The sequence below is a fragment of the Corythoichthys intestinalis genome, chromosome 2, assembly GCF_030265065.1.
Source record: "Corythoichthys intestinalis isolate RoL2023-P3 chromosome 2, ASM3026506v1, whole genome shotgun sequence".
In the NCBI taxonomy this organism is placed as follows: Eukaryota; Metazoa; Chordata; class Actinopteri; order Syngnathiformes; family Syngnathidae; genus Corythoichthys; species Corythoichthys intestinalis.
Window position 1 is genome coordinate 30,394,639 of NC_080396.1, and position 18,721 is coordinate 30,413,359.

The 18,721-nt window shown below is 38.6% G+C and overlaps 2 protein-coding genes across 5 annotated transcripts in view; one reads left to right on the forward strand and one right to left on the reverse strand.

Moving 5' to 3' along the window:
• c1ql4a (complement component 1, q subcomponent-like 4) overlaps positions 1–1,394 on the forward strand; it is a 30,215-nt gene extending 28,821 nt beyond the window's left edge. For both annotated transcript variants that reach the window (XM_057830500.1, XM_057830501.1), the window contains one exon: positions 187–1,394. In XM_057830500.1, the coding sequence (XP_057686483.1) occupies positions 187–366 (180 nt within the window). In that variant the 3' untranslated portion in view covers positions 367–1,394. The remainder of the gene's footprint in view (positions 1–186) is intronic.
• Positions 1,395–9,109: 7,715 nt separating this feature from the next.
• zgc:153867 (uncharacterized protein LOC337226 homolog) lies at positions 9,110–17,109 on the reverse strand. Of its 3 annotated transcripts, none has more exons than XM_057829549.1 (7): positions 16,976–17,109; positions 16,549–16,576; positions 14,156–14,299; positions 13,877–14,050; positions 13,696–13,773; positions 10,507–10,541; positions 9,110–9,655 (listed from the first exon to the last, which is right to left on the reverse strand). In XM_057829549.1, the coding sequence occupies exons 1-6, from the start codon at positions 16,976–16,978 to the stop codon at positions 10,513–10,515; spliced, it is 456 nt and encodes a 151-aa protein (XP_057685532.1). In that variant the 5' UTR covers positions 16,979–17,109; the 3' UTR covers positions 9,110–9,655; positions 10,507–10,512. The 3 variants fall into 3 exon arrangements, with proteins under 3 accessions (XP_057685532.1, XP_057685531.1, XP_057685530.1); XM_057829548.1 differs by having other exon boundaries at positions 10,494–10,541; XM_057829547.1 differs by lacking the exon at positions 10,507–10,541.
• Between the last annotated feature and the right edge of the window lie 1,612 nt (positions 17,110–18,721).

Here is an 18,721-nt window from a genome sequence, read left to right on the forward strand (position 1 = left end):
AGTGTCGTTTAAAAGCAATTGATAATTGAATGTAAGTAAAAAAAGGTGATGTAAGATTGACCTGTGGTTCATTTGAAGAGGTTGCCGAGTGGTCAGAGCTGTTGAAAAAGTGATTAATTCATTTGCACATGTACTTGGTTACGGCCGGAATCTAACTGTTATGCATGCGTCCTTTGCGGGTAACAGGTCAGAGCAAGTGCCATCGCTCAGGACGCCGATCAAAATTACGACTACGCATCCAACAGTGTGATCTTGCATTTGGATGTCGGCGATGAGGTGTGCGTGCAGCTGGATGGGGGCAAGGTCCACGGGGGAAACACAAACAAGTACAGCACCTTCTCTGGATTCCTCATCTACCCAGACTGACCAACAAAAGTACACTTTTCGGCAAGTCATACACATGCATACAGACTTCAACAGGCATACAACTCAACACACATGCATGTGCACACAAACCTGCACACATGCATGCATATACACACTCAAGTCAGTATTAACATAACTGAGAGGACTGAGGTGATGAAAAAAGGCAAATTACAAATAAGTTGATTTATATGGGAGACATGAAACATCCTTTGTGTGTAACTTGTGGCTCTAAAATATACTAAATATTCTAATGTGATCCATTTGCACTTAAGCAAATATCAAAAATAATGCCATAATTCAGATTGTTTATGCAATAAATGCATTCCCATTCATCATGTGGAAAATGATGTTCTTTGCACTTAACTACAGTCATTTATTCTGCTCTCTGTTGATACATGTGCAGAATAAACACCTGAAAACAATCCAGTGCCATAGACATATCGGGAGAATATAAAGAAAAAAAACAACAAAGCCTAAAAGGATTATAATACAGTAATCAGCTGTGATAGGTACCATCAGACATGTATTCACTCAACAATATGCATATTTTTGTGATTGTGTCATTCTATGTTGTTGCTGTCATAAAGCATGTTTATTCGGACAATGCGTTTATGAAAGAGTCAATCACAACTGAATACAGTATTATAAATGCAAAGGAAAACTACTGTATTGTACTAAAGTACACCCTATGTTGTAAATTGTGAGTCTGTCCCCTTCTGTTTACAACACATTTAGAACCATTGTCTTTTACAAGCCAAACACGATTGACTTTTTATATGTTCGAAAGTACCGTAAACAAATAATCACATTTTACAATTCACATTTGTGTATTCCGATGTTCTGCGTATGCGTGTTGTGTATGAAACGGATGCAGTATATAGGACCAGCAAAATGCAGTTTTACCCATGTTAAATGTTGTACAGTACATTACACCTTCACAGACCTTATTTTTCTTGTTTTCGCTTTAGGAATATGCCCACATTTAATGGTCTATCTGCTACAGTATGTTGAAGAGGTTGGGTAAACAATTGCTATTAAATAAACTATGCCTACATCATGCGTGTTCTGTTTTATTGTTAAACAAGTGTGGACATGCAGGGGTCCTAAACATACATTCTTCCCCAGCACTCGGTTGGAGAGCAGAATTCAACATACGGAATGTCACCGTGGACTTAAAGCTGTAGTGTGAACTAATTTCTTCACATGCCAAATAGGGTCACAAGTAAAGTAATTAAACATTGTCTCCAAATAAAGCATGAAAAAATAATTTATATGTTGTATATTTGACAAAATAATCGCGTTTCCGAAGTTCGAGCCTGAAAGGGGACGAACCCGGAAGTGGTACGTCACACCGGGAACAGCGTTGGCAGCTCCATACATACGGCCGCCAAACAAAGCCCTTCAAACAATGATTCAAACAGCGATATAAGCGATAGACCGAGCGCAAGGGAGGAGATCCAAGTTTTTGAAGAGTTGGAGGAAGAAGAGGAGCTTGGAATTTTATGTTGGATCTAACATGTATTAGCCAGACGCTAATCAGAATGCAAACAATGTACCTAGACTACCTGACATGGAATGGATACAAGACCCATCGAGATTACAACATTGGTAAGATATGGGCTGTTATTATTTTTATGATTTGAAGATGCAGGCATTTGCACATAATGTTATGTTTTTGTCTATCTGATGACATTGTTAAAAAAAATAATAATCAGACTTCATGTTCATTTTGGCAGATCCGACAGCTCTCGTGCATATAAAATAATAATATAAAAACGTTGGGGGGAAAGAAGGAGATGAGTCTTCGATGGCTTTCTCCACTTTATTGTGGCAACAATAAGAAAACAAAATAATAGCAGACTGCCGCCACATTCGACCGCGAAGTTTTGCTTCTCGCCGATCTCCTCCTCGCCTCCCACTCCAGCGTCTCTTAAACGGATTGTGCATAGTGTCTTGTTATGAGCTTTTTGTTTACAAATGTATCGAACACACGACGCGCTGACAACCTTGTCTCTTTATTAACACATGGAGCAGTTCTTATGGAAAAGTTAGAACACAGCTCGGCACAGCTCTCGGCAGGAATTGGCGTCTAATGGCGTGAGGAAATGTAGTTTTTTCACACAAGCGAACAGATTACAAAGCACCACTTCAGTGTTGTCCCGAGACTACATTTCCCATGATTCACTGCGTGACCTGCGCGCTCGCTGATTCGCTGCGAGATTGACTCAATGGCTACGCTAAACCAACACGCTATTTTTCAGCTGTCACCTGTCAGCGGCTCTCATAGCTTATACTGTTCAATTCCACAACAGTAGGCAGCTATGCTTTGACAAAGTCATCAGTCATCTATCCAAAAATCACACTTACTTTTTGGCAAATCCTTGATCATAAGCAGACCGGTTAAGGAAGCAGGCATCTTCGAAGTGTTTGCAGCAGAGAACACTACTCGATGATGGCGTGAAATTCATTCGCTTCGTGCGAACGAAAGATGTCCATTTACGTGCCCTGCTATCCTTTGGCCACTCATACAACTTTACGTTTGAGCGAGAACAAAACATCGCCACACACCGCTGTGGCATCTTACCGAGAAGCAATGCAACAAACAATACTGTTCTATGGTGGACTTCCCTCGCACGTCTAGGTGTGACGTAATTTCCGAAGATTGCCGAAGAAAAGCATTTTCGTTGTCAAGGGCGTTGCTATGGGTTAAACAAAGAATCTGGAAGGGTTGCATTAAAAAAAATAATGAAAATATGCTTATAATTGTTTAGCCATTGATATTATTCAAAAACATGGTTGGCCAACCTTACTTCAAAGTTCCCCTTTAACAAGCACAGACCAGAGCCACTGCGTGCATGCTTCAACATGGATTTCCAATATATCTTAAGACACTGTCCAAGACACAAACGTTAATAGCACTACATGGTATCGATCCCAATTTATAATTCACATAGGATCTGCGAAATCCAGCGAGCGTATGCTTTTTGAGATGGAGTAATATCAATCATTTGTGCAAATGTTAAATTAGGTCAAAGAACTGAGTGGACAACAGATTTGTAATTTGTTCCTGTGAAAAGTAAGTACTCTCACTGAACTAAACATTCAGTAATAACTGCAAAATCTGGTATGTGCTGTATAAAAAGTATATATATAAAAAAAAATATATATATATATATATTTATGGAGGAAAACACTCAGGTTACTTAGGTAAGTTCTGCTCTGAGATCCCCAATTTGGCCAACTTTCAAAATTGTCCGATATGCATGAGTGATACATCATTGGAAAGCTTAAAATCTCAATTTTCTGGGGGAAGGAAAATTTTTAACAGGAGGGCATTTAAAAAAAAAAAAAAAAAGTTTTTTAAACAGCAAAACCCTCTATCTGCAGGTGAGAGCACACGAGAGCAGAATTACAGACACCGTGACTTTAACAAGATATTATCCCGTACTTACCTTGTTTCGATCCAAAAATTCCATGTAGCATGTATCACTGAGTGTCAAGACACAGCTGTGAATGGCCACAGCTGGATTGTTTGGGGATTTTGTAGGTGAAACATGGTAATATAACAAGGGTCGCAATGCAGGAATCGCAGACATCAAGGAGTGGTTGAGATTTTTTTTCATATATTTACCCTTTTAAAAGTTTTTTTATTTTATTATTTTTCTGTTTGGATCGATTATTTATCATCGAACATATCGGACAAAATGCGACAGTAACAAAAAAATACAATTAAGCGACAGTTATGAGGTAGGTATCCGTGACTTTTTTACAGACGCCATTTTTTTCATCGTGACATAATTTGTTTAAAAGTCTAAAATATGTGAGTGAATAATTTTTTAAAGTCGTTCTTTTTAAAAAAACGAAATATGAGACATCAATTAATGATTCTAAGCTAAAAATGACAGACATTATGAATAATTAATTACGGTACCTCCGTTTTATGGCTGGGTTGAAACAAAAGCTGTTGCGCGACGTCTGTAAACAGGGGCTTTCAGGGTATAACAGACAAATTAAAAATAGTTCAGGGGCTTAATGCACCATGAATCTGCTGTGGCAGCATATAGACATATTGTTCTATCAAACACAACCGTTGTTTTGGCTGAAAATATGGCAGTTTCTTTTAAAGAGGAGTGCGAGAGCAGAAACTGCTTTTTCAGTCTTGTCTGTGTTTTCCGCCATATAGATTTTGCTCATTTTTGATGGACCCTGAATGAATTTCACATGGTTTCTTTGGGGAGAAAAATATGCTCACTGACAAGCACATGCATAGCTTAAGCCAATTGCACAATCAAGAAAGACACAAGTACACTTTTAGGGGTAATTGCGATGATTCCAATTTTAATAAATGGGGGGGGGGGGGGGGGGGGGTTCGTCGATGGCCAAAACAGCACACAAATGTGAGTAAAATGGAGCTGTAAACTGTAACTACTATACTAACTATGTTGTTACATGAATGTATATTTCTGAAATTGCTCAGGCATGGCGATGACACATCTTATTTAATTACATCTGAGTCAATATGAGGTAACTTTGAAAATTAACCATTTCGCCCACAAAATAAAGATTTTCTTTTTAAATGTACACAAATTGCATTAATTGATAAGCAGTTAAAATGAATAGTGGTCAGGCTGTGAGATTTTTGTTGTTTTTTACAACTCAGGAAGCAGAGTTTACAGGAAAACCACAAAATGCCATAAGGTATTTGAAACATTTTATAAACACACGGTGGACCCTCAGTTAGCAAGATGATTTCGTTCACATTGCAAATTGATATTCTTTTAAATTAAAAGATTTAATTTAGGCGTGGGACTTGACTGAAAAAAAAAATAATAATAATATAGAGACTTTTTAATGAATTATTCCTGATTAATCGAATAGCAATGTTCATCAAGAAAAAAAATAATTGGAAAGGATTTTAGTGGACGACTGAATTAAAATAATATATCTTGGAAAATTAATAGAATAGACTAGACTAGAATAGCATAGAACGCCTTTATTGTCATTACACAAAGCTGCCCCATAGAGTGCACACACACTTACAATGGAATGAAATGTATGTATAATACCCAATATTCCAAAGAGAAAAAAAATTACACAACACAGGATAAAACACAATATAAAATTCATCAGTGGGGAGTCAATGACTTGTAATAGTGATACTCTTGTGGTATCGCCTGCCAGAGGGTAGCAGGTTGAACAGATGGAAGCCGGGGTGTGTAGTGTCCTTTATTATGCTTTTTGCTCTGTTCAGGCATCTGGAGTTGTAGATAGGGTTGCCACTCGTCCCTTGAAAAAAGGAACAATCCGTAATTGGGAATTAAATGTTGCGGTCCGTATTGAACCAATACGGAATATATACTGTATGAATAGATATATTTCTATGCATTTTAGGAGTTTTGGGGATGTCCCTTTTTTCTGCCTGTACAGCTTTGGGCGCGAAGGGAGGGGGTGGGGGTGGGGGTGGGGCGTCCCGTATTTCTATTTCTGAAAGGTGGCAACCCAATGTCAGTCAAGGAAGGCATGGGGTTGCCAAAAGTAAGTACATTTCAATACATAACAGTAGAAAAGAAATTACTCGGTTGAAGAACTAAAAGTTAATGTGCCCCTTGAGCACTTAAAAACAAAAACAAAAAAACAAACAAACAAAAAAAAAACATTCAAATGGTCAAAAGAAGACAGAAAAAAAATAGTCAAGTGTACACTACCGTTCAAACTTTTGAACCATAGTGTACATAACGAAAAATCCCACATGATACACTACGGTTCAAAAGTTTGGGGTTGCTTGGACCCCAAATTTATGAACTGTAGAGTACATCTTTCTTTTTCTGGTAGAAGAACCAGTTTGAGAATTTGAGACGCTACTAACCTTAGCAAAAATTTAGTGGGTGAATTATTTAAAGACAAGCACATTAGGGTTTAATGCAAATATATATGGCGGAAAACACAGACAAGGCTGAAAAAGCAGTTTCTGCTCTTGCACCCCTCTTTAATAAACTGCTGTATTTTAAGCCAAAAGAACTGTTCTGTTTGATAGAACAATATGAGATTCATGCCGCATTAAGTCCCTGAACTCCCCGTTTTACCCTGGAAACCCGTTTACAGACATCGCGCAATCGCTTTTGTTTCAACCTACCCATAAATAAAAGGTAAGTATTCGTATTTATTATTTGAAATATCATTTTTAGCTCAGAACCATTTTTTGATGTCTAATATTTAGTTAAAAAAACAACTTTAAAAATTTATTCACCCGCATACTTTAAACTTTTAAACAAATTACGTCACAATGAAAAAATTAGCGTCTGTAAAAAGGTCACTGATATCTACCTCATAACTATCGCCTAATTGTATTTTTTTCGTTACTGTCGCATTTTCCCCAATATTTTAGATAATAATGGATCCAAACAAAGAAAAATTGAAAAAAAAAAAAAGTTTAAAAGGGTAAATATATGAAACTGAAAATCTCGACCAATCCTTGATGTCTGCGATTTCCGATTGTTAAATTGCCATGTTTCACTCATAAAATCCCCCCAAAATCCGGCTGTGGCCATTCACAGCTGTGTCTTTACACGCGGTGTTACATGCTACATGAAGAATTTGGATCGAAAAGAGGTAAGTACGCGATAATATCTCGTTAAAATTCTTCTTCTGTTGAATTCCGGCAGAAAAGTTTTTGTTTTTTTTCCAACTTGTTAATCTTTTGTAAATAATTGTGATCAATCAGTTAAAGTCCCACCCATAATTAAAACTTGTTGTATTTATAAGTGATTCTCTAAAAGTGATACTGACCTACAGTGGGGAGAACAAGTATTTGATACACTGCCAATGGGTTTTCCCATTGACTGTGTATCAAATACTTGTTCTCCCCACTGTATCTCCAAAGATTGTACTTGCCCTCTGAATAAACTAGGACAATGTACAATGTTTTATGATTATTTTTCTCAACAGTAATTATCGTTATTTTACATCTTGAATTAATTGAATGTCATTTCTGAATAAATTGCTAATTAGCTTAATGTTTGTTTCTAAATTTATACAAATTTTAACATTCAATTTTCATTTCCCGCTCCATAAGGTTGAGGAAGTTGCCAGGCAGTAGTAAAGTTATCTTATTTTTTGTCATTCTTTAATCTCAATATCTCATTTAACTAACTGGTTGACAGTTGAGCATTCACCGCTATTCCTCTCAGTTTAAATTAATTTGACACCGGGTAGCATAGGTCCCCCACCCGGTGGTCGAAAATGTCATTGCTTGTAATTGACTTTCCAATATATCAATATGTTTTGGGGTCATCAACAAACACCACCTATGGTAATCGATCTCTAAGAAAATTAATGAGGGGGTGGGAGCACTTGCATTTCAGTAGCCAAAGTAATTAAGTTTTTATTATTGTTTTATTGATTTAAAACTTTATTAATATTTATTCATTTTCTGTTCCACTCATCCTGACGAGGGTGCTGGAGCCGACCCTACCTCCACACAGGGAGGCCTAAATGCAGGATTGAACCCAAAATCTCAAAACTGAGGCGGGCATGAGAACTACTCAATAAGCATGCAACTTTGATCGTGTGTGTGTGTGTGTGTGTGTGTGTGTGTAGGGGGGGTATGTATATCACATTTTCAGTCAGACCTTACGAAATGTTAATATCGTGGCCTAAATGATCACGCATGGAGAAGTTATACCAATAAAAAATATTTTTACCAAAATAGTCAGTTGTCCTATTATAAAGGGTTAATGAGATCACATTTATCAGATGCAGCGTGCATGTCATCGGTAATGGTTGATTTGTGGTGGCAGCCTATTATATTATTGATAAAGAGAGTACTAGCCTAGCGCTGATGCCATCTTGCACTCCTAAGTACACGATTAGGATGTCTTGCTTCGGTGCAGAGATCACATACACTTCTCATTGACTGCCCAGCCGCTATAGAAACCGGGTCACTTTGGAGCCGCAGCGGAAGTTGAAGGGTAGGATTGGGCGGACTGCGGCCCATTAGCAACTACCTTGTCCGATGCACCGCCGTGTGGATCACACACTCACAAATAGGAGGATTACAATAATCAATAGCCCCCGACTTCCATCGACCCGACGCGCGCGCACGAACACACGCAGCAAGTAATTAGTTGCCAACCCACAAGGCAGCACACGCACGAACGGGCACGCTCCCACACTCCGAAAGCTACTCGATGTTTAATGAGGAAAACAGTTGCAGCTCCTTGGGCACAAAAAAAAAAAAATAAAATAAAAAATGAAAAGGTCACGATTCCAAGAAGCAAACTGGATGTGCTTTTTGGGGTTTGCACAAATGTTCGCATCTAATTCGCAATCTAATAAATGCAACCCCCAAAAAAAATGCAGTTATGGCACATAACGTTACTTGACTGCTGTTACTCATACAAGTTAAACATAATAATCGTTAAACAACTCCTGTATTCTCGTAGCGAATAACACGTCGAAAAATATGAATTAGCAACGATGGACGCATTTGACGGCGCGACTGATGCCAACCTCTCCCAGTCAAAATGGATTGGACGTTTAGTGGTATCAATAACTACCAATGAGTTTAACATCGAATTTAAAATGAGTATTTCCTGGTCAATTTACTGCAAATATTATACTAATCTAAAACGAACTCGAACCACAATAGAAACACCAACACTGCCCTCTTGTGTCAGACAACCAACAACACAACCTTTTCACTTAATTGAATACCAAAAACAAAGAAATGCATTCCGGGCCACAATAATTTTTGAGGAGACTTTTATTCAGATGCAAAAGAGGGTGAATTCAAAAGCATGAAAAACATTAGGAATGTTGTCTTGCTTTAGATACTATGGTTTTCATAGGACTTCTTATACTGATTTGCCGGTGACAATGCAAGCCAGTGCTTTGAAGTGAATTAAGGATTTGCCAATAAAGTAGATAAAACCATTTCCGTGTGTACGTGCATGTATAAATATTAAGTCCCCATCCAAATTTTAACACATTGGTAGCAGTAGTAATTACAAAATACCATCAGAGGGGAATATTCTCAGGCGATGCATCTTGGAATACCTCAAACAAAGCAAGTCTTAAGACTATAATAAACACATTTCGATTGGTCATGTACAGTATGTTGTTAGGCTTGGAAACAGTGACCTAGGTGTCTTGTTCCTTTGATGGATCAAATCTACGGAATATAGCGTGTGGGGAATGTAAAAAGCCAACTTGAAAAAGGGGAAATGTGACAGGGTAAAGGACAAGTGTGATTCTTTTCGTCTTCAGCCGTTCATGACCATCCTGACCAGTTCTGTGAGGAGAGATGAGAAAGAAAACATGTCAGAAGTGCACATAAAGGCGCTTCCCCCATATTGATCCCACGATAAATAGGAAGGATGGGTTCAAGAGGACACTGAAGGAGAGAATGCGGTGAGGAAATAGTCTCTATCGCTTATTCAGCCAAAGCGTTTGGCCGCGTCTAGGATCCAACAAGAGCAGGTTAGAGAAGCCGTCTGCGTCGAGTGCTTTCCTTCAACCGAGATGCAAAGAGAGGAGGGAAGCTCAAGGGAGCGGCCAGCTAAAAATTCAGGTTTTCGTCAGCACAGAGGAGAAAACAAAGCACAAATGTGACTCTTTGCAGTTGTCTGGTTAGTAGAATAGGGGGTACTGCTCCATCCTCCCAAAGACGACAAGTTAAATGGGAAAGCCAACGGCCTTAGTGTTTCCGTGAAAAGAACAACACCTACAATATCAAAAACACCGACAGAATAGAAAAGCCCTTTAAGATTGCTGCTGGCATGCAAACAAGGAGCTGCCGTGTGATCTGTACAGTCCTTCCATGAATGACAAGCCCTGTGTGTCCAGCACACCCCCTCAGAAAGGGTGCCTGGGCACATTCAGAGGGACATGCTGCAGCCAAGGGCCAAAAGTAACAGGACAGCAGGCGGGTCATAACCTTTGGAACTAAATTCGCAAAGGACCACAAGGCTTTCCCCAGACAGAAAGGTTCAATCTACTTTGAACCTACATGGTCTTTCACCATCTAGACTCAAGTGTTAGGGAGGCCTATTGTGAGTGGATATTTTTTTAAAATATGACGAAAACGGCTAAGAAGCAGGAAAGCCTGGCCGTGCCACCTGATGGTATACCTAATACCCGTACCGGCCCTCAGCCAGACATGATGTGGCGCACAAACGCTGTGGAGGAAGAACAGTTACACACTGTGAGTGGTCCAAAATATACAAGGCCTATAGAAGCAGTCAAGTTGCCAAGTTTTTGAGAATGTGTCACACATCGCAGCCACATGATCAGAGAAATTTACATTTTCATCCATAAAAGCAAATTTTAGCAAGTTCAAATGGTCATATGTGTAAACCCATGATTTCATGCTTCAGAGGGTTTGGATATTTTTTGTGTACTGTATATTGTACATCATTTATTAGGATGGTTACCGTATTTTTCAGACTATAAGTCGCAGTTTTTTTTTTTTTTTTTCATAGTTTGGCAGAGGGTGCGTCTTATACTCTGGAGCGACTTACGTGTGATTATTTAGGGTCGGGCCGACCTCTCTCGCTAACTTTTTTAAAATAAATATACAGTGCCTTGCAAAAGTATTCGGCCCCCTTGAATCATGCAACCTTTCGCCACATTTCAGGCTTCAAACATAAAGATATGAAATCTAATTTTTTTGTCAAGATTCAACAACAAGTGGGACACAATCGTGAAGTGGAACAACATTTATTGGATAATTTAAACTTTTTTAACAAATAAAAAACTGAAAAGTGGGGCGCGCAATATTATCCGGCCCCTTTACTTTCAGTGCAGCAAACTCACTCCAGAAGTTCAGTGAGGATCTCTGAATGATCCAATGTTGTCCTAAATGACCGATGATGATAAATAGAATCCACCTGTGTGTAATCAAGTCTCCGTATAAATGCACCTGCTCTGTGATAGTCTCAGGGTTCTGTTTAAAGTGCAGAGAGCATTATGAAAACCAAGGAACACACCAGGCAGGTCCGAGATACTGTTGTGGAGAAGTTTAAAGCCGGATTTGGATACAAAAAGATTTCCCAAGCTTTAAACATCTCAAGGAGCACTGTGCAAGCCATCATATTGAAATGGAAGGAGCATCAGACCACTGCAAATCTACCAAGACCCGGCCGTCCTTCCAAACTTTCTTTTCAAACAAGGAGAAAACTGATCAGAGATGCAGCCAAGAGGCCCATGATCACTCTGGATGAACTGCAGAGATCTACAGCTGAGGTGGGAGAGTCTGTCCATAGGACAACAATCAGTCATACACTGCACAAATCTGGCCTCTATGGAAGAGTGGCAAGAAGAAAGCCATTTCTCAAAGATATCCATAAAAAGTCTCGTTTAAAGTTTGCCACAAGCCACCTGGGAGACACACCAAACATGTGGAAGAAGGTGCTCTGGTCAGATGAAACCAAAATTGAACTTTTTGGCCACAATGCAAAACGATATGTTTGGCGTAAAAGCAACACAGCTCATCACCCTGAACACACCATCCCCACTGTCAAACATGGTGGTGGCAGCATCATGGTTTGGGCCTGCTTTTCTTCAGCAGGGACAGGGAAGATGGTTAAAATTGACGGGAAGATGGATGCAGCCAAATACAGGAACATTCTGGAAGAAAACCTGTTGGTATCTGCACATGACCCGAGACTGGGACGGAGATTTATCTTCCAAAAGGACAATGATCCAAAACATAAAGCCAAATCTACAATGGAATGGTTCAAAAATAAACGTATCCAGGTGTTAGAATGGCCAAGTCAAAGTCCAGACCTGAATCCAATCGAGAATCTTTGGAAAGAGCTGAAGACTGCTGTTCACAAACACTCTCCATCCAACCTCATTTAGCTCGAGCTGTTTTGCAAGGAAGAATGGGCAAGAATGTCAGTCTCTTGATGTGCAAAACTGATAGAAACATACCCCAAGCGACTTGCAGCTGTAATTGGAGCAAAAGGTGGCGCTACAACGTATTAACGCAAGGGGGCCGAATAATATTGCACGCCCCACTTTTCAGTTTTTTATTTGTTAAAAAAGTTTAAATTATCCAATAAATTTTGTTCCACTTCACGATTGTGTCCCACTTGTTGTTGATTCTTGACAAAAAATTAAAATTTTATATCGTTATGTTTGAAGCCTGAAATGTGGCGAAAGATTGCAAGGTTCAAGGGGGCTGAATACTTTTGCAAGGCACTGTATTCATATATATCTACTAAAACGATGTATGGATATTAAATAAAATAAAACATTTGGATAAAACAGAATGCGCTGTGCATGCCTGCGCACGTGAACGCAGTGGCTCTCTTTCCAATCTTCCCCTGCCAGGGCCCTGCAGCACCCTCCGCGAGCATTCTGGTATTTCCTTTTTTGATATGAAGCAGCATTAGGAGTGAAAAACTAAAGACAGGGGAATTGAAAAGCAAACAACTGCGGTCTGAGTGGGATATGGAAAGGATTCAAATTGATTGTTGAAGGTGCCATACGGAAACCTATGTCAGCTTTGCTGAATGTAAACGAATGTGGCGCTTTGGTCTTATATGAGAAATATATTTAACAAACTTTTCCAGTGTTATTTCATTGTGCAAATGCATTTATAATGATCCTAAAAATAAGTACACTATTTAAACATTGAGAAAACTTTTCTGCCAACTCGAGATTAAAATAAATGTCAAATCCACTATCCACCTGTTAGAACAGACACGCAAATATAAAAGATATGTTTATTGAATATCCATCTTACAGTCTTGTTTAACTAGGAGAAAAAGAAAGGCTTTGTTATCATTATGCATATATGCACCTCATTGTCACAAATGTGATCACACAAAACGCATCCACGCATTTCCTCCTTCTCCTGAGTCCTCAAAAATAAAACATAAAATTTCGGGGGTTTGGGGCTCAGGCAAGCATCAAGTTAATTGATAAGGCTCGGGCCACGTCTGGCTTCAATACACGCCGGCCGGTTGGGTCGGGCTGGATTTTTTAGACCCGATCTAACTCCAAGCGTAATGTAATGTTAGCATACCGTACACCTATTCAGCCTGTTGTTCTCTATTGTATTTTAAATGGCCTCTCTAGATGATATGTCTGTTCTTTGTGCTGGATTCTATCAAATACATTTTCCCCAAAAAATGCGACTTATACTCCGGTGCGACTTACTTGTTTTTTTCCTTTTCATTGCGCATTTTTTGGCTGATGCGACTTATACTCAGGTGCGACGTATGGTCCGAAAAATACAGTACTACGTTTATTGCACTTGCTTCTTCAAATGACTTCACCCTTCCTCAGGTGAACTTCTCATCCATTTTGACAGCGTAATCTCACCTTCGTAATTGATGCAGCCATTGGCGTCTTCGTGTCCCGCCAGGAGAGTCTCCACTTCTTCCTCTGTCATTTTCTCACCTGGAAGGTGTCAGAAATGTGTTATACTGGCAATAAAAAAAACAAAACAACATCTTTTTAGAGGAGGTTTTAAAAAAAAAAAAAAAAAATGACTACGCCCTACCGAGTGTGGTGAGGACGTGACGCAGCTCTGCACCCATTACTGTGCCGTTGCCTTCCTTGTCAAAGACTCGAAGTCCCTCTACAAAGTCTTCCATGGAACCCTGATCTTTATTTTTAGCGATGGCTTGAAGCATGGGCAAGAACCTCTCAAAGTCCAGCATCTTGGTATTCATCTCTAACGACCAAGAGAACGCACTATTTAAGTGTCTGCTCCGGATGACAATTCCTTGCCTTTACATTTAAACTCGCTGAATAGGAGGGAATAATATTAAAATCTCACCCTCAGCTTTTGGGTTGCCCAGAACCTTGAGAACATCAGCGGTGACAGGGTTCTGTCCCAGGGAGCGCATTACATCCCCACACTGACTGTAACAGATCATTCCCTCTCCTGTTCTGTCAAACAGCAGGAATGCCTCCTTAAATTCTGTAAAATAAAATACAATCCACATAAAAAGAAGGGACATAAATCAAACAAAGTTTGACGTGCATGGGTTGGAAGAGATTTTCAGCCACACAAGGATAGTGAGAGAATAATGGAAGGGCTATATAAATAAATGACTTGCAAACTACATCGTGGTCACACTGCCAACATGCAAACTGACCATATTTACATCCCGGTTATAAACCAAAAAAAGGACGCTTACAGGCGTAAAGCTCAGGTTCTGCTTTACGTACTACAAAGACACCTTATATTGTAACACCCTAGCCTTCAATACACCTCCATGTGAAACTCTTAACTTCCACAAGAGCAAAATTTCTCACTGACAGAGTTGTACCAACAATTCTGCCTACAATTGACAATGACTAAAAAGTTAACACATTGATCAAAAGTGGAAACAATTTTCTCGCTCTCACATTGAGCTCTGAAAATTCCATCAACAATTTGAGTTTGTGTACAAGTCTTAGCATACCATCAGTTTAAAGGTGTTATGAAATAGTACAATGAGCGACTTTAAAATAAAAGACCATAATTTTTAGTCAGAACCATTAATAAAAAGGGGACATAAAAGGCTTTATACATTAATAAATGAAGCAGATCCTAATTAGCCTTCCTTTCACAGCTGCCTTTGCCCCGCCCGCAAAATAAAATAAATAAAATAAATCACCACACAGAACAGGATGTCACACACACACACACACAGAATGAGCTGTCTGGTAGCATGTTCATCAGACTTTTTATTCTTTTTGTCGCTGTGTGACCGTTCTGTCAACATGTACTAGCTAGCGCAGCACGAGAAAGCGAGGCATTAACATCAATTATGGTTGTGACGTCCCACCCAGAATTGCTGTTTGGAGAAAATGTAAAGTGTATCGGATGGATGGAATAACTATGAGATGGTTTAAAAAAAAATAAAAATAAAAAAAAAAAACAGCGAGATACAAGTACAAAATTCATTTCCATGTAAAATTACATTAATGCAGTCATTTTCATTTTTTGACATGGTCACCATTAAAGAACTTTTTAGTAAATCAACTTCTATACTACTGATGATCACTGACAGGGATAAATTATACACACTAAACCAACAAAGGGCCAACACTGACTATCACTGAATATTTGTTGTCATCTGTGCCACTGACACGAATACAATGGGGTGAACAATAATTAATGCAACTTATCAGTGGATTACATTAAACTGGTCAAAGTCTACCAGCAGACTTCTGTTTTCCATCAATATTTTAGTGTGTTGCTCAAAAATATGAAATTAAGAGTTCATATCGATCAGGTCTTGGTTTGGCTAGTCGTCAAAAAATTTACACAGCTTTACTAAATGTTGCTTTATATATATTTAAAAAATAAAATTAAAAAAAATAAATAAATAAAAGCAACAATAACTAGTAAAAGTGCTTGCAAAGGTATGCAATAGATTGAAATGTTAATTCTGAATTGGAGAGAAATCGGGCTGAGCAAAAACCAAGCCCAGGTCGCTCAGGCAGTGTAGTGAGTTTTTTTTCCTGTTGAAGGAATGCGCCTCTTCCCTTTTGGCATTAGACAACCTTTCCCCAGCACCATATTTGGTAATGGAGGAGTGGAAGAAAGGAGGAGGGGAGAGCAAGAAGGGACACAGCCTATTATGTCGACGGTGATTAAACATACAACACATCACTGTGTACAGCACCAAAAAAGGGGAAGCGCTTGCGAATGACCATCTTGATATAGATGAGCCAAAGTTGATGGTCACCTTACACAAACCAGGAATGAGAAAATACTCTGCACGATTACCGTTTGTAGTTACGGCACATCAAACGCACGATTGACCACATTACATAGCCAGCAAATTTAGCCATGTCACATGAAACATGTGCACGACTTGGACGTATAAAACAACTCAACGCATCTCATTCTCACCAACTACAAACCCGCCAAGACGAACATGTAAACCGAACCCTGCACAAGCCAAAATTAGCCAAATTTTTTACCCTTGTGCCCACTTACCATGTTTCTGTTCCGGGTTAAATTCAATCTGTGAAAAAATACAAGCAGTAGCAAGTGGAAAAGGATGACACATTGAAGGAAATAAAAGGGGGGAATCAATGGAAAGTGCTACTATTGTGACAGGAGAAGAAAAAGCAGGGTGAGAGTGGCGACAAGTGGCAAAGTGGCATTGGAACCAAGCAACAATGATAGCATGCACGATGAAGAATGGTGTAGAAAAAATGTTTAGTACTCACCCTGGATTTGATCGTCCGAGAAGTCCGACTGTTGGAGACATTTCACGAGATGTAAATGTTTTCTTGAACGACGCTAGCAATGTTAGCTCCTATTCACTACTGCTTGAAACATAATCGTCCGCTTATACAATTAGGTCTCTTTTCTAACACTAGCAGATTCATACATGTTTAGCATTACTCAAACACACGTTCACAATAGTTTTTTTTTTTTTTTTTGCCAGGTAATAGCGAGACTGTTCAGAAGAAAAGGTACAAGCCAACAGTAGCTTGAAAAAAGTTGCACTTCCGCTAGCAGGCAGACAGCACAACGACATTTTGAAATCAACACTTTATTACCGAAAATTGATCACTAAAACGACGCCCTGAACCCATAATTACTGAACGTGATTGTTTGTTTGTTTTTATGTCGAATGGAAAGAAAACTCACCATGTTTGAGACTACTGAGGTGTGTCCGCGATGTTGGCAGAAAAGAATGTGACACTGACTACAAGTACTCGTCAGATTCAGGAGGAGTGACGGTACGGTCGATGGGCGGGGTGAGGATTACCACATTACCTTACGTCGTTACGTCACCAAAGTGACGTTTGCCATATTTTACGTTATCCAAATCTTAAAGGCATATTAATTTTGATAGATACATTAACTCTTTCATGCACGAATTATGTTATTTATTTATTTTTTTTAATTATTAGTTTTCAATAAAATATATATAATTGTCAATGTATGGTTTGTTTTTAAATGACCAAATATAGTCATTCAAACCTAAATGTAAAGCAGGGGTCCCCAAACTTTTTCCTGTAAGGGCCACATAACTTTTCCCTTCTCTGATGAGGGGCCGGTGTCAATTTGTAACAGAAAAAATGTGACGATTGCAGGAGTGCCTAAATGTAAAAATGTACTGTTTTTCAGAAAGCCACAATCAAATAACACTTTCTGGATTCTTCACGGAACAAAAGTAAATAAAATAAAAATTATAATATAATATAATATAATATAATATAATTAAATAGACAATAACCAAACAACCCTCTCTGGGTTCCTCACAGAAAAAGCCAGGAAATAAATAACACTATTGAAAAAAAAAAAAAAAAAAATCAAAATGCTCTCTGGTATTGTTCAGAGGGCCGGACCAAATGTGGGCCGTAGTTTGGGGACCCCTGCTATAAAGGGTTAAAGGTCTTAAGATTTAAAAAAATGTTTTTTAAATTACCAAAAGTAAATTACTTTACAAAGGGCTAAATGTCTGAAGTGTCAATTTTTGAATAGCTGTCCAATATAGTGACCACTGTCCCTGAAATGTGAAAGAGTTAAAGTGACTCAGTTTTCAGATGAACCAGCAGTTATTTTACGAGAAAAGGCTGTCTTTTTTATTCAACAATTTTCAATAGCATCTGGTTTAAAAAGTACTCAATGACTGCTGTTTAGAGTGACATGTCCAATAAAGTTGGACTGTGAGTGCTGCCAGTGACTGATGATTGATTCAATGATTTTTATGTCCATCAAGTAGCTTGTAAGTAAAAAAAAAAAAAAAAAAAAAAAAAAAAGAATACAAACCTATATTTTGTGCAGAAATTGGATGCCGCCTGTGCTGATGTGGGGTTTCCCCAGCTTTCCCCAATATTTAAAAATAAGCTCCAAATTTGCAGTGTGGATGGTAGTCAATGCTCATGCAAGAATGATGGAAATATTATACATCACATACATCATATACATTTGCCAAGCGCAAGCAACATGAGCAGCAGTGGATGTCTTCGGACACAAAATGCGCATGCAGAAAGGGTGAGCAGGGTCGGTTGTCCCATGGATTGGTTGTCACACTTGCTATAATTCGACCATCAGCACAATATCAGAATTGAAATGACCATAGTTGTGCCAAGATTTTACTGTAATGTCACTCATTACTTTGAGGTAGTAGAAAATTACTTTTATTAAAGTTATTTTAAGAATTTTAAGATGTTTACTATTCTTTTCGTGAGCTTTTACACAAAAGTTATATTGTTATTAAAAATTTGCTACCATTAAAAAGTACAAAGACAAATCAACAGTTTTATTCACATTTTCTAGCTAGCCAGTTCTTTGCTAGCAAGTAGTTATGCTTTTCGCTCAGGCATTGTAGAGTCGATTCCTACTCAGTGGCAGTGTAAATGTGAGTGTCAATGGGTTGTCTGTCTC